The sequence below is a fragment of the Molossus molossus genome, unplaced genomic scaffold, assembly GCF_014108415.1.
Source record: "Molossus molossus isolate mMolMol1 unplaced genomic scaffold, mMolMol1.p scaffold_m16_p_8, whole genome shotgun sequence".
NCBI lineage: Eukaryota > Metazoa > Chordata > Mammalia > Chiroptera > Molossidae > Molossus > Molossus molossus.
Genome location: NW_023425402.1, coordinates 26,960,753 through 26,981,092, shown reverse-complemented (window position 1 = coordinate 26,981,092; position 20,340 = coordinate 26,960,753). Strand labels below are relative to the sequence as shown.

At 39.1% G+C, this 20,340-nt stretch overlaps 2 protein-coding genes across 3 annotated transcripts in view; both read right to left on the bottom strand.

The window, feature by feature from the left end:
• Positions 1 to 4,088: 4,088 nt before the first annotated feature.
• The window catches only part of BEND6 (BEN domain containing 6), a 56,836-nt gene continuing 40,584 nt past the window's right edge, over positions 4,089 to 20,340 (bottom strand). The window contains exons 4-7 of one of the 2 annotated variants that reach the window (XM_036248768.1): positions 9,342 to 9,568; positions 7,183 to 7,375; positions 6,180 to 6,316; positions 4,089 to 4,643 (exon numbers count right to left, since the gene is read on the bottom strand). In XM_036248768.1, the coding sequence (XP_036104661.1) occupies positions 6,189 to 6,316; positions 7,183 to 7,375; positions 9,342 to 9,568 (548 nt within the window). In that variant the 3' untranslated portion in view covers positions 4,089 to 4,643; positions 6,180 to 6,188. Of the gene's footprint in view, positions 4,644 to 6,179; positions 6,317 to 7,182; positions 7,376 to 9,341; positions 9,569 to 10,175; positions 10,240 to 20,340 lie in introns of those variants that run through there. The other variant, XM_036248769.1, reaches the window with a different exon arrangement.
• Positions 18,692 to 20,278, bottom strand: LOC118621472 (protein Red-like). Its single transcript, XM_036248767.1, has one exon. The coding sequence runs from the start codon at positions 20,276 to 20,278 to the stop codon at positions 18,692 to 18,694; it is 1,587 nt and encodes a 528-aa protein (XP_036104660.1).

Sequence of the window (20,340 nt, the reverse complement as noted above, 5' to 3'; positions counted from 1 at the left end):
AGTTACCCTATATGTAGAGTGACTCACACACACACTAAACAGGCCTTATTTTTAAAAAATTATACACCTTCAGCAGCAACTCTCAACTCATCACAGAAATTGCAAAAAGAATGGTTGGGGTACAAGTGATTTTAGCTAGCTAAATTATCTCTTTAAAAAGAGCCTTTGTAGTAACTTAAGTTCTCGATGAAAATTATACCAAAATGTATCATAACACCCCCTTAGGTGTTTGAAAGAAATACCTCACAAAGTGTGCTGAGAGAGTCCTATACCCCTGTATTTGTGACAAAATACAGATTCCTAGGCTCCATCTTCAAATTCTGATTCAATATGTCTGGAGTGGGGTCCTGGAACCTGCACATTTACATTTGCAAATGTTTGAAAACTACTGTCCCAAAGGAATCTTCATTATGAACATCAACTGTACTACGCTGTAACATCATGACCTCAGAGATTAGTGAGACCTTTAAGCTATCTGCCTCCATGTTAGGAAGCTACATAATGCTCAGGTTTTGAGTTCAAAGCCCCCTTACTTACTTGTCCTCTCTCATTTTTCAGCTGTCCCTTCCCTCTTCCTCACATGTGTGTCATCTCTTAGAGGACACTCTTGCCCCATTTCAATACACAGTCTTAAGAGACCAGAACTTTGCATTCACTGGGTATAGAATGGCTCTACGTGAAGTCAGGAGAAGAGTGACTAATGTACAATTTGTACTTTGGTCCACAGTCTTTGTGATGGCCACTGTGGCCTCTCAGACCTCTTTTGGTCAATGTCCTAATCCTATGCCATGCCCTACACTCTCTAGCACCCATTAGACATGCATACATATTTGTTGGATGATGAACGAACACGTGAGGTGTAGTCACATAATCGCTTACCACGCAGTCTTTGGCTTTGGGGGAAACCCGAATATCGTTGCTACTTACACTAACAAACTGAATGTCATCTTCATTTTCATCCGCTGTGCACTCAGATGTCTCAGGTCCAGCTGGAGGGACAGATTCTATTATCTACAAAAATAAGCCAAAACACGCTTATCTATACAGCCACACACTTGCAGGAAGAGCTTTTCCCAAAAGGAACGAAAAAGGAAGCACTTTCAAGGAAACCTAACGGCGTAATTCCACGCAAAACCGACGAAGAACAGAACTCGATGGAGTCGGATTATGCCTCTGCATACGTGGAGCTGCAGGGACCAGACAGCGAAAACCGGCCACGGGCCCCTCGCAATCCCCCTTCTGCTCAGGAACGACGGGCCAGGCTCACCACTGAAGAGCCAGCCTGTCGGCCGAGCAGCGGCAACAAGGAGCGCCGGAGCCGGTGCAGGGGCCGGGCGGCCATTGTTGCAGCTGGTTCCTGGCTCGCCCTGCACCGCGCCGAACGCCGGGCTCGGCCCGAGACGCCGCGGGGATGGCCCCGCGCCTGCGGCCGAGCACCAGGCCTCACGCCAACAGAACACAAACCCCTCGGCAGCTCGCCTACTCACCTCCGACCCTGGGTCTCCCATGTCTCCGACGGCCTGACAGCACCGCTGCTGCGCTGTCCCCGCGGCCGCCGCTGTAGCTGCTGTCCCCGCCGCCGACACCGCCACCGCCACCGCCACGACCTCCCTTCCCGCCCAGCTCCGCCTTGCGCCGGGGTGACCAGACCCTGCGGAGAGCCAAGGCCGGCGAGGAAAAAGATGCACAAAGACTTCAGAAGGAGGAGTGGCAAGTCCGGACCGCTCTCCTCCGGAGCCTAATTCCCACAGTCCCGACCGGCCTTCCCCGCCCCGCGCAGGACGCTGGGAATTGTAGTTCTCTTCGCACCCGCGACCCTCCAGGTGTTTGAAATCTGGAAAGGGCCTCGGAGCTGTGGCGCTTGAGTTACTCTTGGCTGTTACTCTACCTAAAGAGAGTAATAGAAGATCTTTCTCTTTCAATCTCGCTCTCATTTTTATAGTCCAGTATTGGTCTAGATAATTGATCAATGGTGTTAAAAAGCGTTTTCTTGGTTTGCTCAGACATTGCCTTAGCAAGATAGTGGCCGACACTTTCCTTTTCAATATTTGCAAACGACTGTGAACAGGTTAAATGGCTGAAAACATGTGTTAACTGAGAACATTTTTTAACAATTGTTTCTTCTAGCTATATCAGCCTAAAATCACTTGTAGTCTGGAAAATCTGTAGTCCCCCCAAATCACCTTGTTGATTTTGACTCAGGCCTACAATGAGTGAGATTATACAAGAGGAACTGTGAGGCATGTCACCATTCAAAGGAATAGTTTTATTAGAAGATTTTTTTTTTTTTATCCTCACCCGAGGACATTTTTTGTTCAGATAGAGTGGGAGGGAGAGAGAGGAAGAGAGAGAGAGAGAGAGAAACATCGATGTGAAGGGACACATTGAGTGGCTGCCACCCGCACGACCAACCAGGGCCGGGGACAAACTGCAATCGAGGTACGTGCCCTTAGTGGGAACCGAACCTCGGTGTCTCGGGACCGCAGGTCGACGCTCTAACTGCTGAGCCAAACCGGCCAGGGCTTATTAGAAGATTTTAAGGAAGGGTAAAGGTAGATGAAATTTAAGTAGGTAGGTTCAAAGCCAATTAAGACTGTGTGAGTTCAAATCAGGACTGGACTGCAATTTGGACCTAGGGTCCTGTTAACTTGGAAAATAACAATATATGAAGCTGAATCAAAAACCATACACATCAGCCCTGGTCGGTTTGGCTCAGCGGTTAGAGCGTCGGCCTGCGGTCTGGAGAGACCCGGGTTCGGTTCCCGCTAAGGGCACGTACCTCGGTTGCAGTTTGTCCCCAGCCCAGGGTCGTGTGGGTGGCGATCACTCGATGTGTCCCTTTCACCTCGATGTTTCTCTCTTTCTCTCTCCCTCCCACTCTATCTGAACAAAATATCAATCAAAAACGTCCTTGGATGAGGGAAAAAAACAAAACAAAACACCACCATACATATCTTCTATTATCCGTAAAAATAGCAACAGATCTTAAAATACTTTAAGGAGGGACCATAGATGTCTCAATTGAACAGTACTGTTATGTTTTGCAAAGATATTTTTTATTTAGCAACAGATCTTAAAATACTTTAAGGAGGGACCATAGATGTCTCAATTGAACAGTACTGTTATGTTTTGCAAAGATATTTTTTATTTACAGATAGTAGGCAAATCTTATATTTCAAAGTATTTTTAAAGGAAATAACATATAATATTTAGCAACCTGGACATTGTGTATATATCCTACGCAGAAATAACATTTACTATGTTCTATGGATATTGTCTATTTGTTCTGCATGGGATGGCTCTTTAGAGGAGACACAAACCAAAGCCACACAGCCCAATTGTAATGGTAATGCCTCAATCTGTGGGTAAAAAAGCCAATAGTTTAGAAAGGTATTTCCCTCCCTGGATTTATACATCAATGAGAAACAAGCAAATACTTATGTTTTCAATGGGATTTATTTCAGTTTAAGTAAAAGTAGCAAATCTTAAGGTAAGTTACTTCCTTAAGAATATTCATTTTGTACAATTACATTATTATCAAGCAACATTTATGGAATGTTCCCTGGGTCCACAATACTGAGCTTTCTATCAATATGCATCCTTTTTCACGAGTTTATACAGCACTTTGTGCACTGAAGAAGCATGGCCTTGGCTATGCAGAGTTGTCACCAAGACAACCTGACATCAAAGGAGAGGCCTCTTGATGAAGAATGTTTTATCTTTCATTCCTTTACAAAATGGCATTTTACTTTATGTGTGATTATCAACCCCACAGCATTTTGTTTAATTATTTTTTCTTCTGATGTTATGAAAACGAACCAGTTAAAACTAAGAAGTGTAGTAATATAACCAAATACATAGGATATTACATCTTATATGGATGTTTGAGATGTTATTGATGTTTTATATGACATATCTTTATTTATATTTTGGGCAATAAAAACTTAGGAGCATGTAAACAAAGTTAAAAAAAAAGATTTTTCTGAAAGTGGATGAATTGTTTTAACAATCACAGATATTTGTGTTTATTTCCTTTTTTAGGAGTACAATGAAATAGTTTCATATTAAAATAAAAGGTCTTGCTGCTCTCATTTATTAAATTTCTATTTTATACATTTTAAGTAACAGAATTATTCTGCAGTTTTATTGCTAAAACAACAGTGCTGCTCTTCTGTTTATGAACAGTGATTATTTCACTGTACTTTTCCACACATGTGCTCATGCTAAGAATTCAAAAATTAAAATGGAGAATGACTGGTAATAATAAATGTACAGCAATTGATTAGGACTATGACAAATCTTAATTAAGGGTTGACGTTTCTGTTATGATAACTATCCTGTTAAGTTAGCTATACAGAGAAGCATTAGGGACAGAAAAATGCAAGAAACCATAATGCATGCTTATTGGACTGCTAGAAATTCTCTAGTGTGATGCATCGTGGATATTTAGGGCAGAATCTACATGCAGCTTCTTCAGCAAGCTTGCTGCTCCATCAGGAGAGTCTGTCGATGTTACAGATGTCTCGCAGCCTGTCCCTGCACACGTCTCTCTGTGCTCACTGCCAGGGAGGTTGCAGATTCTCCAACAAAATCCAATGTTAAATTTAAAACTGAAGGTACTTTATTTCGAATACCTATAGTACCTATGAAAAGCAAATTTAAAAAAACAGAGCATATTTATTTTAGAATTCATATAGTATCTTAACAGTGGTATGAGTTATTTATCTGTGTGTCTACTACAGATTTAGGCTTAAAATATACATTTTAAATATTAACTATTACTATTGCGGTGATGTAGGAATTCTTTTATGATCTATTCAGAGGAAGACCAGCATAGATAACAGTTAAAATAGTGAACATCTATTTTCATTTCAAATGGCTTTTAAGAAACTTTTTATTAGGTAAAATTTCAAAAACACAGTAAAAGGAACCATCCCCACAGACCCATCAACCATCTTAAAAAATGATCAACGATTCTGTTTGTCCTTCTTCAGTAGCATTTATTGATACCTTAAAATATCAGGCAATTCCCCAAATCTGCTCTATCTCTTCAAAGCTCAGGAAAACCAAATGAGCTAAGTCAGAGGCAGGATTGCTATGAAGTTCATAACGCTTACTTGCATGGGTATCTTCCGACAAAGAGGCCCCAGTAATGTCCTCACATGTTTATATGTTTTGGTTAAATTTGCCAAAGCTCAATATTTCACCCGTAATCAAGACCACTGTCTCTCTCCATTTCAGCTGCCCCTCATTCATATGTTGTCCTCAGTGGGCATTTCTAAGATTTGGTTAAGGATTGACTGGGATGTATTTTTTTTGCTTTTCAATCTCTTCCATGTATAGTTACATTATTGCTGGTCATTCTACTTTGCATTGTGTTCTAGGAATGCTTTGAATGTGGTAAATTCAAAGACTATTGAAGAGCACTCACTCCATAGAAAACTTGAAATGCCCCTGAAATCTTATAGCTCAGATATGAAAAGAACTCAGTAGAGGGGTTTCCCAATCTGACAAGAATCCTAAAAGTTACATTGCTATTAAAGAGTTGAAAACTGAAAAGACAACTCTGTAAACTTCATCTGGAAACTGTCAAAAAGAAAAAAGAAAAGTAATTTTCTATCAACTCTGCTAGAGAGTAGTCTAAATTATTTCTCTATTTTTTCTATAGAAAAGGCTATTATAAGATTGTGGTCAAATGAAGAGGCAACTGACATGTACGTGGCCCCCAATAAGTAGGGTAAATGTATTACAGAGCTGTTAATAACCATATTATGTAATTTCCTCTGATGGAATATTTCAGAAAATTGTTAACTTTTAACTGTTAGGTAGTGTTTATGATTTATGTATTTGAAATTAGTATATAAAGTCGTAACTGGTTGTATATTAAAAATTTTTGTGTTTCGCCCTGGCCGGTTTGGCTCAACGGTTAGAGCGTCCGCCTGCGGTCCGGAGAGACCCGGGTTCGGTTCCCGCTAAGGGCATGTACCTTGGTTGCAGTTTGTCCCCGGCCCTGGTCAGTCGTGCGGGTGGCAGCCACTCGATGTGTCCCTTTCACGTCGATGTTTCCCTCTCTCTCTCTTCCTCTCTCTCCCTCCCACTCTGTCTGTACAAAAATGGAAAAATGTCCTCGGATGAGGATTAAAAAAATAAATAAATAAATAAAGATTTAAAATACTTACCAAAAGAATCTACTTAATATCCTGAGAGTTCATATTTTTGCTTAAATTTGGCTTCTTGGTACAGTTGTTCAGCTTTTGCCCTATCATCCTTCTGATTGAGACATCATCAGTGTTGGGAAATAACTGTTTTGTGACTCCTGTAAATAAACAACAGTAACACACACCAACACTTTATGAGGCCTGAGGACCTGGCCTCTTAAGATATGAACTGAGATAAAACATGAAGCAATTCACATTATAATTTTGTCCTCATTTTGCAAAAGCAGCCCAAACACCCATGAGATATTTACATAGATGAATCGGGTTTTAAAACCAATGCCAGAGATAACGAAGGTCTATATTATAAACGGAGGACATGCATATTTGTCTTCCTATGGTACCACTCAACTTTAACCTTGTTACTTGCTCTGAACTCTGTCTCCTTGCTCCAAAATGTTACAAATCTAATTTTATCCATCCCAACATCAGTTGGAACAGCTGGGGTCTGACTGACTCTTTTCCAAGTAAGAAATTACATACCATTAAAATATAGAGAGCTAGGAGTTAGTGATTCCCTAAATTGGTTGGGTATTGGCAAAAAAGTTATTTGACAATGTAGATTATTTAAGGAGATTCATTAACTTAAAAATCATAAATAAGACCGTCAAATTGACCTCTATCTTTCTAGAATAAAAGATAAGGGATAGAACCAAGATAAGAAAGGGAAAATAAGATATAAACTGTTACTGAAATTTTGACTGAAAGGATTTTGAAATTTCACTTTTCTAAAGCTATGAATTTTATAAATCCAAACTTTTCAGTGATATAAAATATAGTGTTTACTATCTCCTTTTAATATAAAGTTTTCTAGAGAATGTCCCATATTTAATAGGGTTTAGGTGATCCTGAGGTTTCTCTTTCATAGAAAAATAAATTTGAAGAAAAAGACCATAATGGAATAACAACCTTGAAGGGTAAAATAATTTCAAAGTTATGCAACTATATAATGTAATCGTATGATCACCTATGATTTCTTGAACTTCATTCTGATTCATAGCTGGCTTTACAGCCTTCTCCCTCGAAGTGGAGGATTTCGCACCCGTCAGGCTGTGTGTGGCCATGTACTCATTTGTGTAAAGTACTTGCATTAAATCATTAATAAACTTCTGAGGCTTGCTCTTGTTACAACGGGCAATCTGCCATTTTTCAATCTTGAACTGAAAAATAAAAAATAATACATGCAATCGGAAGGAGAAGAAGAAAGTAATATCTGGAGGAATATATTACTAATTAAGGCATACCAGACACAAAATCAACATTCTTGAAGGTGATGTATATCCTTTACATTTCAGGGGTTAGAGTGCAAATGTTATCTTTGAAATAATTCCCAATATTTATGAGGTATTTGTTCCAAAGTATACACAAATTCTTGTTATGGAATCTGGATTTGATGCTTTAAGGAGGAGTCCCCTCCTCGCTTAACAAAGTGTGATAGGCAGAATAGGGGCCCACTAAAGATATCCACTCCCTGGAAACTGTGAATACGTTACTTTATATGGGAAAACAACTTTGTAGGTATTATTATTATTATTATTTTTAATCCTCACCAGAGGACACTTTTTTTTTTTTTTTTTTTCGCATTTATCTTCAGATAGAGTGGGAGGGAGAGAAGGAGGAAGTGAAAGAGAGAAATATCAATGTGAGAGAGACACATCAAATGGTTACCACCCACACGATCCCAACTGGGGCCGGGGACAAATTGCAACCGAGGTATGTGCCCTTAGCGGGAACCGAGCCCTGGACTCTTTGATCCGCGGGCCGCAGCTCTAACCGCTGCGCCAAACCGGCCAGGGCTGTAGGTATAATTAAAGTTAAGTCTCTTGAGCCCTGACTGGTTAGGCTCAGGGGTTAGAATGTCAGCTTGTGGACCTAAGGGTCATGGGTTTGATTCCCAGTCAAGGGCATGCACCTGGATTGCAGATTCGATCCCCAACCTCGTTGGGGTCATTCGGGAGGCAACCAATTGGTGTGTCTCTCTCACATTGATGTCTCTCTCTTGTTCCCTTTCTCCTTCCCTCCCTCACTTCCTTCTTTTCACTTTATCTGAGAGAAAATCAATAAAAATGTCCTTGGGTGAGAACTAACAACAACAAAAAGTTAAGTATTTTGAGATGAGGAGATTAGCCTGGATTATCCAGATCAAAAAAAAGTTAAGTATCTTTTGATGGGGGGATTAGCCTGGATTTCCAGGTTAGTTGGGTGGGCTCCAATCTAATTATAGGAGCCCTTAACCACAGAAGAGGGAGGCAGAAGAATGGGTCAGAAAGCAAGGCGGAAGGAGGAGAGATTCGAAGAGTGAGAGGAACGTTGCTTGCCATGGCTGGCGTTGAGGATGGTGGAAGTGGCCCCAAACCAAGCAATGTGGGATGTAGTTGCCTCTACATCCTGCAGGAATGACCCTCGATTTACAGTCAGCAAGAAAATTAGGATTCAGTTCTACAGCCACAGACATTGAATTCTACAACCCAAATGAGCAGGAAACAGATTTTTTTTCTTCCAAAGAGCCTCCAGAAAGGATGGCACTTGCCAAGAGCTTGATGTTACCATGCTTCTGACCTACAGAACTTGCAGACAGTAAATCTGTGTTATGATAAATTACTAATTCTGTGGTAATCCGTTATACAGCAAAAGGAAATTAATACACTAAGATTCACGTATTTAGCATGCTAGATTTTTAGTATTTAATTATTGCTCTTGGAGGCTTATTTTCCAACAATGATGCCTGATTGAAACAAAACTCTTGTCTTTTTAGCTTCTGTTTCTTGATTAAGAGAAATTAAGAAGGTAAAAAAGAATTATGTCTAGACAGCAGGCCAGGGATGAAATTTACCTTATCTCAATGATCTAATTTCATAGCCCTTAATGCATTTTTCGGATTAAGAATTTTCTAGTTTAAAAACTTCATCACTGTCCACAATTTGACTTTAGTTTTCTAAAATGGTTATCTGTTTCACAAATATCAGATTTATTGTAAAACCACTGCTGTACGCAATTGGAACATTATGGTTGTGACCTAAAGTTACCTAAAGGTATCTGATAAAGCAATGGTTGCTTTGTGCTCTTATTTTAATTTTTGCATTTAACTGTATCCCAGAGAAAGAGAGGGCGGGTATTTCCACTGACCTGCTTCTCGTCAGTGTGCCGCTCTTCTTCAGCTCTCAAGGAGACTGGTGAACTGGAATTAGAATTAGAGTTAGAGTTACTGCACATGGAGGCAAATGACTCTGGTGAGGAGTTGTTTGTTGCTCTCCAGAGGGAGGACGCAGATGTGAGCACGGTTCCTCTACCCTTAAGCACGGCGTCCGCCATACCAACCAATTCTTCAAACTGGGTAACTGCTTGTGGTAACACTAAAATGGCAAGAGAAAGTAACACTTTACAAACACTTTTTAATGACAGGGACATATATACATTTTGAAAATTCTGTGTCTATGCATAGAAATATGTAGAACACGTCACTAACATTTGCTACCTTTGGAAAATAAACATGGTAAGAAAAGTGATTGGGCCATATTTACTTTTTAGTATTAAATAATTTAATAATTGCTTAGTAGTAAAAAAATCAATTTAAAAACATTTGGTGATAGTGTGTAAATGTGTATGCATATCATTGTAACCACAATGAATGTTTAACAAGTTGATTCTCTTTTCTAATTGCTAATAGTATTATTTCAAAATGTTTAATCTCTTGTTTGGAGACATTACTGATTCAATTACCAATCACCTTCCAGATACTCATTAAGCCAATTTAAGTGACAAGATAAAGTAAACCATTTCTCACAGATTAAAATACATTTTTTATGACCTTTGTGTGTGGTTTGCTGTCGAGTCAAATTCCATCAAACTAATAAAAATTTATTGCCACAATTCAAACCTATATTTTCACATATCAAAGATGAATTTTGGTCATTAACTGAATGTTCTCTTTGTTATTTTTTTTTTTCAATGGAAACTTACACATTCAAAGGATTCATGTCTCCATGTTAAATGGTCTTCTCTGTTGTTATATTTAGTTTGTTTCCTAAGGACAAATAACATTTTGTTGGAGTTGGAAGTCACCTTGAACCCTATCTAATTCAACTCCTCACTTTATTGTGGAGGGGCAAAAAGACTGAGATTTTTTGTACTTTTCTTAAGCATATTATTGAGCTATAATCTTTAGAATAATATAAAATTTGAGAGCTGAAAATCAGACATATTGATGACATGTTTAAATCAATACATCTGGTACTATATTAATAAAAAAATAGAAAAATCTACTAAAGAAAAAAATCTTATATTATTTTAATTAATATTTACAAAGCACCTCTCCTTTGCCAGACACTTATTCAATCATAAATCACTTATTGAGCATTTAACTATATTAAACATTAATCTAACTTTTACTCAATGCCAAGCATTATTCTGGGAAGTTTTACTCATGTTAATTTATTTAATCCTCATTGCAACTCTATGAGACAGGTATTATCATTATCCCTAATTTATAGATGAGCACAATTAGGCAGTGAGAGGTTAAATAACTCATCCAGGGTCAACCAAATTAGTGAAAAGAAGAACCAAGATTCAAATTCAGACTCCACCATTTTCATGCTATAAACTAGAGTTGACCCTTGAACAACATGATTTTGAGCTGCACAGGTCCATTTATATGCAGATTTTTCCCCAATAAATATGTTAGAAATCCTGGCCAGGCAACTCAGTGGAATAGAGCATCGTCCCCATATGCCAAGGTGGCAGGTTTGATCTCTGGTCAGGGCACATACAAGTAGCCAATGAATGCATAATGGAACAAATCGATAGCGCTCGCTCTCTCTCTCTCTCTCTCTCTCTCTCTCAAACCAATCAACTATATATATGAAAAATTTTAGAGATTTGCGACAATTTGAAAAAAACTTACAGATGAACTCCATAGCCTAGAAAAATGAAGAGAAAGTTAGGTATGTCATGAATGCATATAATACATACACAAAATATGTGTTAATCAACTGTTGATGTTATCGGTAAGGCTTCTAGCCAACAGTAGGCTATTAGAAGTTGAGTTTTTTGAAAGTCAAAGTTAGACATGGATTTTTGACTGCGTGGTGGAGAGGCAATCAGCACCTCTAACCCCTGCATTATACAAGGGTCAACTGTACTATATTATGCAGATTCTCAGCATTTTCAAACACATGTTAGCTGGTAGGAATGAAACTGAAAGCAAAACCAGATGTGATTCTAGCTTTTTGGAGCTGAGAGAGGGTGGAGGATATTGTTTACATAACCGTTCTGTGTAGTAAAAATTTGGCCTGCTGAAAGTAAGGTCCATTCTGCAGTTCCCCCACCCCAATCCTTCAACAGTTCCTGGGAGGTAATCTCTACACCCTTGGAAATTCCTCAGTAGGAGGAATGTGTATGTTATTCACGGTGAGCCCCTCAGACCACACTTTATAATTTATGCTAAGGGCATACTCAGGCTAGTAATGATCATACTCAATAGTCTTAGGGTGGAAGCTGGCCACTACCTTGAAAGCCAGAAAGATTTAGAGACTGAGTTCAATCACATAGGTAATCAATTAATCATGCCTATGTAATAAACCCTCAATTAAAACTTTGGACATTGAAACTCAGGTGAGCTTCCTAGAGATGGAGAATACTTCATGTATACTGTAACAAGTAAATGCTAGGAGAGTACTGCATCCTGAGGACAGATGCTTTATATTTGGAAACAGCCCAGACTCTGCCTTATGTGTCTTTTCCAACTTTGATTGGTTCTACTTTGTATTCTTTCACTGTAATAAATAAAACCATGAATATAATAGGCTTCAGTGAGTTGTGAGTTTCTCTAGCATATTATTGAACCTGAGAGTGTTTGTGGAAAACCTGTGTTTGCAGTTGGTAAAAGACATCTTAGGCAGCCTTGGCAGCTTAGAGGACAGTGCTCTTAAACTTGCACTTTAGCTAACTCAAGGTACATGCAAGGAAATGAAAAGTTACAGTTGTTAAGTGTGTAAAAAGAATAATATAAATTGAGCCACTTTAAAATGGAGTTGGATGTCCGGCCGGTGTAGATCAGTGGTTGAACGTCGACCCACGCACCAAGGGGTCGCTGGTTCGATTCCAGGTCACAACACATGCCCATGTTGTGGGCCCGATCCCCAGTGGGGGCATGCAGGAAGTGGCCAGTTGATGTTCTCTCTCATCGATGTTTCTATCTCTCTCTCCCTTCCTCTATCTCTAAGATCAATAAAGAAAAAAATTTTTTTTTAATAAAATGGAGTTGGAGTCACCATCCCAGAGGAATTGTCTTTCCACATCTCACTCCTCAAACCTTTGGAATATCAAAACTGGCCATAATAACCTTTGGGTTGGACCCAAAGCAGCATTGTATCCCAAACAACTGTTTGAAAAAAATAAGAAAGCAGATATTTTTGAAAGATATGAGCTGGTGGAGATCACATCCACAACGCAAGGCCAATGTGTAGAGCAAAACGACTTTATTGCAAGCACCTGGGAGCAGGTAGTCTGAGTCCGAGAAGGGAGTCAGCTCCAAATAGTTGGGGTGTAGGTTATATACTCTGCTTCTAGCTTCTGACAGCTCCTGCTGATGTACTCTGCGTGGCCCATTGTCCACTTTGCAGTTGGACTGGGTCTATTATCTCATCCTGCATCTGCTGAGTGATTCCTTGTCTTTCAGATAATTCAGATAATCCGTACTCAACAGAAGGCTGAGCAAAGGTCATGCAAACAACAAATTTTTCAGTTTCCTCCTTTTGCAAGCTTTTGCCTTTACCCTTTAAAACGTTATTAACCCTTACTGCCGGGCCGGTGTGGCTCAGTGGTTAAGAGTGTCACTTTGCGGACTAATGAGTTGTGGGTTCCATTCCAGCCAAGAGCACGTACCTTGGTTGCGGTTCGTCCCTGGCCTTGGTTGGGGTCGTGCAGGAGTCAACCAGTTGATGTGTCTCTCTCACATTGATGTTTCTCCTCCCCCTCCCACTCTATCTGAAGATAAATGGAAAAATATCAGGTGAGGATAAAAATAAATAAACAAAATAAACATAAAATGTTATTAACCCTTTCAATTTTGACTACCAGACTGAAGATTTAAAACAGTCTTTAGAATAGCATTACCATGTTAGCTGATCTGCATCTATAGAAATTCCTGCTTTCACTGATGTAATTATTCCCCTCCCCTTACTCATAAATACCCCTTGCCTTCACCTCCTAATTCAAACACTATTGGGATTCTGCTTGAATTAATACTTCTGGAATAAGCTATTGTTTTGGATCTCCTTTGAGCTTTTTGTTTTTAGGTTAACAAGTGTCAAGAAGGAGAAGCATAATGTGCTTGACCCAGCCTGGGAAGGGAGAGGGTATGGAAAGTGTCAATGGAGAGGTCAAGATTGAGCTGAGAGCTGAAGGCTGAGCGGGAATTAAGTAGCTAGAGGGGGTGAGGAGGTCATCAGTGGCATAGGAACCACAAGGTTTGAATTTGAGAAACTGTAAGAAGGCCAAAGCTAGAATGTATGAAGAAAAAGGGAATTTGGTATAAAGTGAGAGTTCAAGAATATTTACCATGTTTTTTAATAATGAAATTTGTACCTGTTCATTGAAATATATCTTTGTCATTTCTGTGTATCTCTATATATTCATGTATTTTCTTTTACACAATTAGGACCATACTGTAGACACAGCATTATCTCATGATTCTGTTTTCCAGTTAAGTCTGTAAGTTGAATATTTTCCCTATTTTATTAAATCTTCTTGAAAAATGTGATTTTTGATATCTAATTTACATAGAGTCAAAGGCAAGATCTTATATAAAGTCTGAGCAGAGATGATGTAGCTAAAGGAAGATGAGTTTGACAAAAGGATACACCTGGTTAATGCACACCTATCACAATACAGAATGTTTCCTTCTTCTCAGAAAGTCACTTCATGACCCTTCAAAGCCAATCCCTGGACTTGCCTCAGAGGCACCCACTCATCTGACATCTTAGCCATAGGTAAGCTTTACCTGTTCTAGAATCCCGTATGAATAAATTCAAACAGTATATTCTCTTCTTTTTGTCTGATGTTTTTACCCTGTGTATAATATTTAGGGATTCATTCATGCTGTTCAGTTAGTTATTCATTGTTTTTGTTGTTGCTAACTAATATTCAATTACATGGATACTCCACAATTAATGTATCCATTCACATGTGGATGAATTATTTGCCACTTGAAAATGCAACCTTTATTTTAAAATATTTTTTATTGATTTTTTTAGAGAGAGGGGAAGGGAGAGGGAAAGAGAGAAACATTTTTCAATTGCCTCCTACACGCCCCCTACTGGGATCCAGCTGGCAACTCAGGCACGTGCCCTGACCTGGAATCAAACTGGCGGTCCTTCAGTGCACTGGATGATGCCCAACCTACTGAGCCACACCAGCCAGGGTGAAAAATACAGCTTCAGTGGTTCCCTGAGATTCCAAGGTATTGATGTTCTATAATTGTATTTAAATGCTCCTTTTTTTTTCTTTTTGGAATTTAGATTGTTTCCATTTCTTAATTACAAACAAAACTGATAAACCGCCTGCATATACATCTTCGTATGGATCTATGATCACATCAGTGCTATAACTACTTGAAAGCATCCAAGGTATAAATGATTTTAAGACTCAATTAATATTGCTGAATTGCTCTCCAGAAAGATTCCTCCAACTTAAGCTCCCACTAGCTACGTAAGAAGTTGGCCATTTCACTGCATTATCAGTAACAGCATCAATCACCAACAACAATCTTCACTATTTTGATAGGCTCAAATATTAGTACAATTTAAATGGCAATTATTTGATTATTGTGAAGTTAAATATATATATTTTTTATGATTATTTGAACTTCTATGAATTATCTATTAGGCCATGGAATATTAGTACTTTTTATTTTATAAGAACGTAAGTGGTTTTTGTAAAGTGCTTATAAGAGTAGCTAGTACATTATAGCTAACAATATGTAACAACAATATGTTAGCTATTATTATTAACTCCCTTATATAGTGAGCATTTTAACCTTTTATTTCTCATATGTTATATTTTTCTTAGAGTGTTTATCTTTTAATTTTAAGATTCTTTTTGAAGCACACATGCATTTTTAGTGTTTATTTTGGTTAAAGTAGCAGTCTTTTCTTTAGTATGTTATTTATTTTATGGTTTAAAAGTCACTGATCATTTAGATCAGTTAAATATTCCCTCATATAGTTTGTATAGTTTAAACATCTTTTCACAAGTAAGCTTTTCCTCCAAAAATACTTTTTTCCAAAAATACATTTTTAAGGGAAAAATTTAAACACAAAAATAGTAAAAACTCATATACCCATCTCCTGCTTTTAATTCACAGCAATCTTTTTTCATCTGTACTCCCAATCCACTTTCTCCCCGCCCTCAAGATTACCTGAAGCAAATCATAGGCATTATCTCATCTTATATGTAAACACTTCCATATATATCTATAAAATGTAAGAAATTTAAAAATATAACTATAACACCATTGTCATAGCTAGAAATACTTAACAATAGCTCTTTCATGTCATTTTTTAAAAACCTAGAAAATGTTCAAATTTCTCTGATTGTCTCATTTGTTTTAAAGTTTACTTGAAGCAGGATTCAAATAAGGTCCATACATTACAACTGGGTGTTGTCTCTTTCATCTAACTATACGTTTCCTCTCCCTAGTTTTTCCTTGCAATTTATTAGTTGAAGAAAGTGGGTCATTTTTCCAGCAAAGTTTCTCATAGTCTGGAATTATGCCCCTCAAGTGGTGTTTAACACACTTCTGTTCCCTGTATCAGTTGTAAATCAGTAGTTAGGTCGAAAGGCTTGATCAGATTCAAGTAATATTTTACTTCCATCAGGTGGCATTTGATGCATGATTACCTTTTTTGGTGATATTTGCAGTCACTGATGATCACTGGTTAGATTCATTATGCCACCGTAGTTGGAAAGTATCAATACTCTTAATTTTTTCTTCTTGATTTAATAGCTGGAATTCTACAAAAGGAAATGTCCTCTTTTCAACTATTTGTTTACTTGGAGGTTCATTTCATCATACAGTAATGGTAGAAAAACGATTCGATTTTTTTGGTCTGTATTTGCTAGTTTTCAAAATAATTTTCGTTCTCTCAGATGATCATTAAGTTTTTAAATCTTTGCATGCCATTGTGAATCATGCATTTAAACATACATATATGTTTCTATGTATTGTGGTTATCATCCTTACTGGTGCTCCAATTGTCTCACCTTTAGCCAGTGAGAACCTGTTCTATTTGACATGTCCACATAGTCTTTGCTAACGTTCTTGCTCTCTGGTACAACAACCTGCTCATGAATAGTACATCCAATTCAAGCCTGCTGATAAGGCTCATCTTGTACATTTCCTGTGCAAGACCCAGGATTAGCCATTTCTGCAAAGAACACCAGCTCCTTTTAGTGGAAGATAGTATTACAAGACCATGTCCAGGTGCTAGAAGGGCTCTTTGCTATTGGATTCTTGTTTGTAGGCCTATTTAGTGAACAATATGAGACCATATTTATTATGAATTTTTAAAGACAAAATTCATCATGTAAACAGGTACTTCCCATTTAAATTCAGAATATAGCGATTTGATTTAAGCTATGTTACATTTTTAGTGTGCCACATGATGTGAAATGAGAACCTAACTTGAACCCGTCTCCTCCTCTACACACTGGGGTTTACTTGTTGAATAATTCATCCTTTTCCTGACTGACTTGCAAGACTCACCACATAACTTACCAGGCCCATTGTAAAAGGAAAATGCAGGACTCCTTGTTCCAAATGTCTTAAGAATTTTAATATGGTAGCAGTGGAGCCTTGAACCACTATGTGGGGCCTTCCCAAGAGCAGAAACTTGTGTACCCACATAGGTGACACCTCCAGGACTTGTGATAGTGAACACCATCATAGCAAATACTTACATAGCATTTGCTATTGCCAGGCTCTGTTCTGAATGCTTTGCATGTCACCCAGGTAATTACTTTTATTATTTCTAATTTTGAGATGAGGAAACAGAGGCACAGAGTGGCTAAACAACTTGCACAAAGTTACAAAGAGGTGGCAAAGCCAGGATTTGAATCCAGGTGTTTTGGCCCCTCTCAATCCGTACTCCTTACCTCTATGCTATAGAGCCTCTAGGATAGTTTCTTCACCATGTGTGGGAGGCTCTGTTAGGAAGATAATGCATTCTGTTCTGTTAATCTGCTGACAATTGCACTGGAAAGTTGCTCTTATTTATTGGAACTTCCTATTATTTAATGTTGACAAGCCATGTCCTCATATTCTACTTGAGAGTGTTCTTAAGTGATTTTACCTATCATTTTTTTCAGGTTAACTTTAGAATAATTATTGTCAAATTACCAAAAACAACCCAAACAATCATTGGTATTTCTATTGGGATTCCATTTGTATTATTTCTCCATTGAGTTTTTAATGTTTTTCTTAGATCCCATACATTTCTTATTAAAATAATTAGTGTATTGTACAATTGTTTATAATGAATAGGAGTATATTTATTCTTTCTTGAAGGAACATAACTGACCATTTTTGATCTACATATAAGGAAATTACCAATGTTTTTTAAACGGTATGAGTGGATTAGAGACACCTATTATGCACGAGGTCTTCATAATATTTTTATTTATTTTTTGATATGATTTTTTAAATTAATTTGTGTTTGTTACAATTGTTTCTCCTTTTTCCCCCACTGACACCCTCCTCTCGATGCCCCCCCCCCCCAGCATTGTTGTCTATGTCCATTGGTTAAGCATACACACATAAAAGTTCTGTTATTTATCCCTCCCCTCCCCCCTCTCCCACCTCCTTCTTCTGAGGTTTGTCAGTCTGTACCCTACTTCTATGTCTCTGGGTCTATTTTGTTCATCAGCTTAGTTTATTCATTATATTCCACCAATAAGTGAGATCATGTGATATTTATCTTTATCTTATTGGCTTATTATTTTGACTAGCATGTCCTCTCAAAGGATAAGAGATCTTTCTTTATTGTTTTTGGAATTTAACCAATTTTTAAAATTTTTTTATCTTCACCCGAGGACATTTTTGCATTTATCTTCAGATAGAGCAGGAGGGAAAGAGAGAGAGAAACATCCACAAGAGAGAGACATATCGAGTGGTTGCTACCCACACGACCACAAACGGGCGGGGGACAAACTGCAACCAAGGTACGTGCCCTTAGTCAAAACCCACCCGGGACTCTGGTTCTCATGCCGACACTCTAACCGCTAAGCCAAACCGGCCTGGGCTAACCAATTTTAATGGAACCAAATTGTTATACAATAGTATTTTATATACATTCACACACACAAAAAAACAAAAACAAAAAGAAAAACAAAAAAACCCTTGTAACTTTTTTGGGAATGTAGAGATCAAGCAGTGGGGAGCATGTCCTCGTAAAGACTCTTCTTGGTGTTGGAACTGGAGATCAGTATTTCAGTCTTTTCACTTCAACTGCATCAGCTTCCATCTTCCTCCTTTTCTCAATGATTGCACTAATCTTTTTCCACTGGCGATCAAGCTCTGCTTTGTTATTGGTTTCCTTGAAGCGCCTGGATTTCCGCCCTTCAGACATTTTGGTGCCATGCGGGAATGCAGCCTTGGGAAAAGATTCCTTGTTCGCATACCGGCTGTATCGTTCCTGGGGATCAAAGTCCCAGCGGCGGAAGGGGCCCTTCTTGTTGCCCTGGTCCATTTTGCTACAATCCACCTCCTGGTCACTGTCTACAGCCATGTCATCCATTGTGGTTGGGTAGCATTCAGCATAACTGTGGGACATGCCGAAGAAATCTCCCAGCTGCTTCTTATCTTCTGACTTCTTTAGGGATCTAGTGCCTTCCCAAGCAGCAGAAGCAGCAAAGTTTTCATTGATGGATTTGATGAAATCCTTAGCAGATCCAGGTCCTTGGTCAACATCCATGGACTCATCATCCACTTTTGGCTTCAGAAAGTAGCTGTGCCTCTTCTTGTCTTCCTCTCTGTCGCGGTCCTGTTCCCGCTCCCGGTATCTTTCCCACTCCTTGTCTCGAGATGTCTTGGTTGCGGAGGGCACAAAATCCCCAGTCTCTTCGAATATATTCATGTCGGCCACTGGGGGTTTCTTCCCTTGCAGCTTCCCTGGATCCTCCGTCTTGAGCTTCTTATTGCGGGTACTCCGCCTCAGGTCGGAAAAGACCTGGGTGAGCTTGCTGATGACAATGTCATCTGTGGTCAGTGTGGTCTGGGCCTCCATGGTGGGGCAGTCCGCTTTGCTGTGGATGAGAGTGGTGGGGATGTCTGTGTCAGGGTACTCCTCAGCCAGGTCTACCAGATAGGTCATGCAGCTCGAAAGGAACAGTTCATTCCGCTCATGTGCCTTGCTTTTGAAGAGCATGCGGTAAACATTGCGGCCTAAACGTGTTTTAAATTCAATTTTATTTTCAGGATCCTCATCTTTCTTGGTTTCCTCCTGGGGCTTTTCCATTCGTTCTTCCTTCTCTTTCTCTTTGCTGGCAATCTCAGCTCGAACCTTTTGGAGCAGAGCAAAATCCAAGCCTTTCACCAAATGGGTGTGTTCCATGTCACCACCCAAGTATTTGGACTCTTGGATCAACTGTCTTCTCTTGTCTGCAGCTGATTTGTCTGCCTCAGCAGTGGGGCCCACAGCCCTGTAGTGAGCTGTGGTGCTGATCAGCTCAGTTTCCTCATAGTCTTTCTTCACGCCTTCTCGCCGTTCCTTGGCTCGGCACCGGTACTTCTCTGCTAGTTGTCTCTCTCTCTCCATTTCTTGTTGGCGAAGCTTGGCATAATAACTTTTCTTTTTTCTCCTTCGTGCAGCGGGGTCTTCATCCTTATTGTACTCCCTTGGCATCTCGTGGTGATGAGACTTGGAGGGTGGTGCAGCCCTCGGGTTCATGAGAAGTTTCCTGAAGTCTTCATTGGTGAGCTTTGATTGCTGGAAGGAATAAGGACCATCTACATCGTAGCCATCTGGAGCCAAAGGGTTGGAGAAGGGCTCACTACCCGGTTCAAGCATTTCGTTCGTGGTGTCTCAACGCCAGCAAGGTCTGAGTCACCAACAAAGTAGCGACAGCCTTC

What these genes read in the sequence shown, in the direction of transcription:
- LOC118621472 (XM_036248767.1), bottom strand. Translation starts at nt 20,278, where the DNA reads ATGCTTGAACCGGGTAGTGAGCCCTTCTCCAACCCTTTGGCTCCAGAT.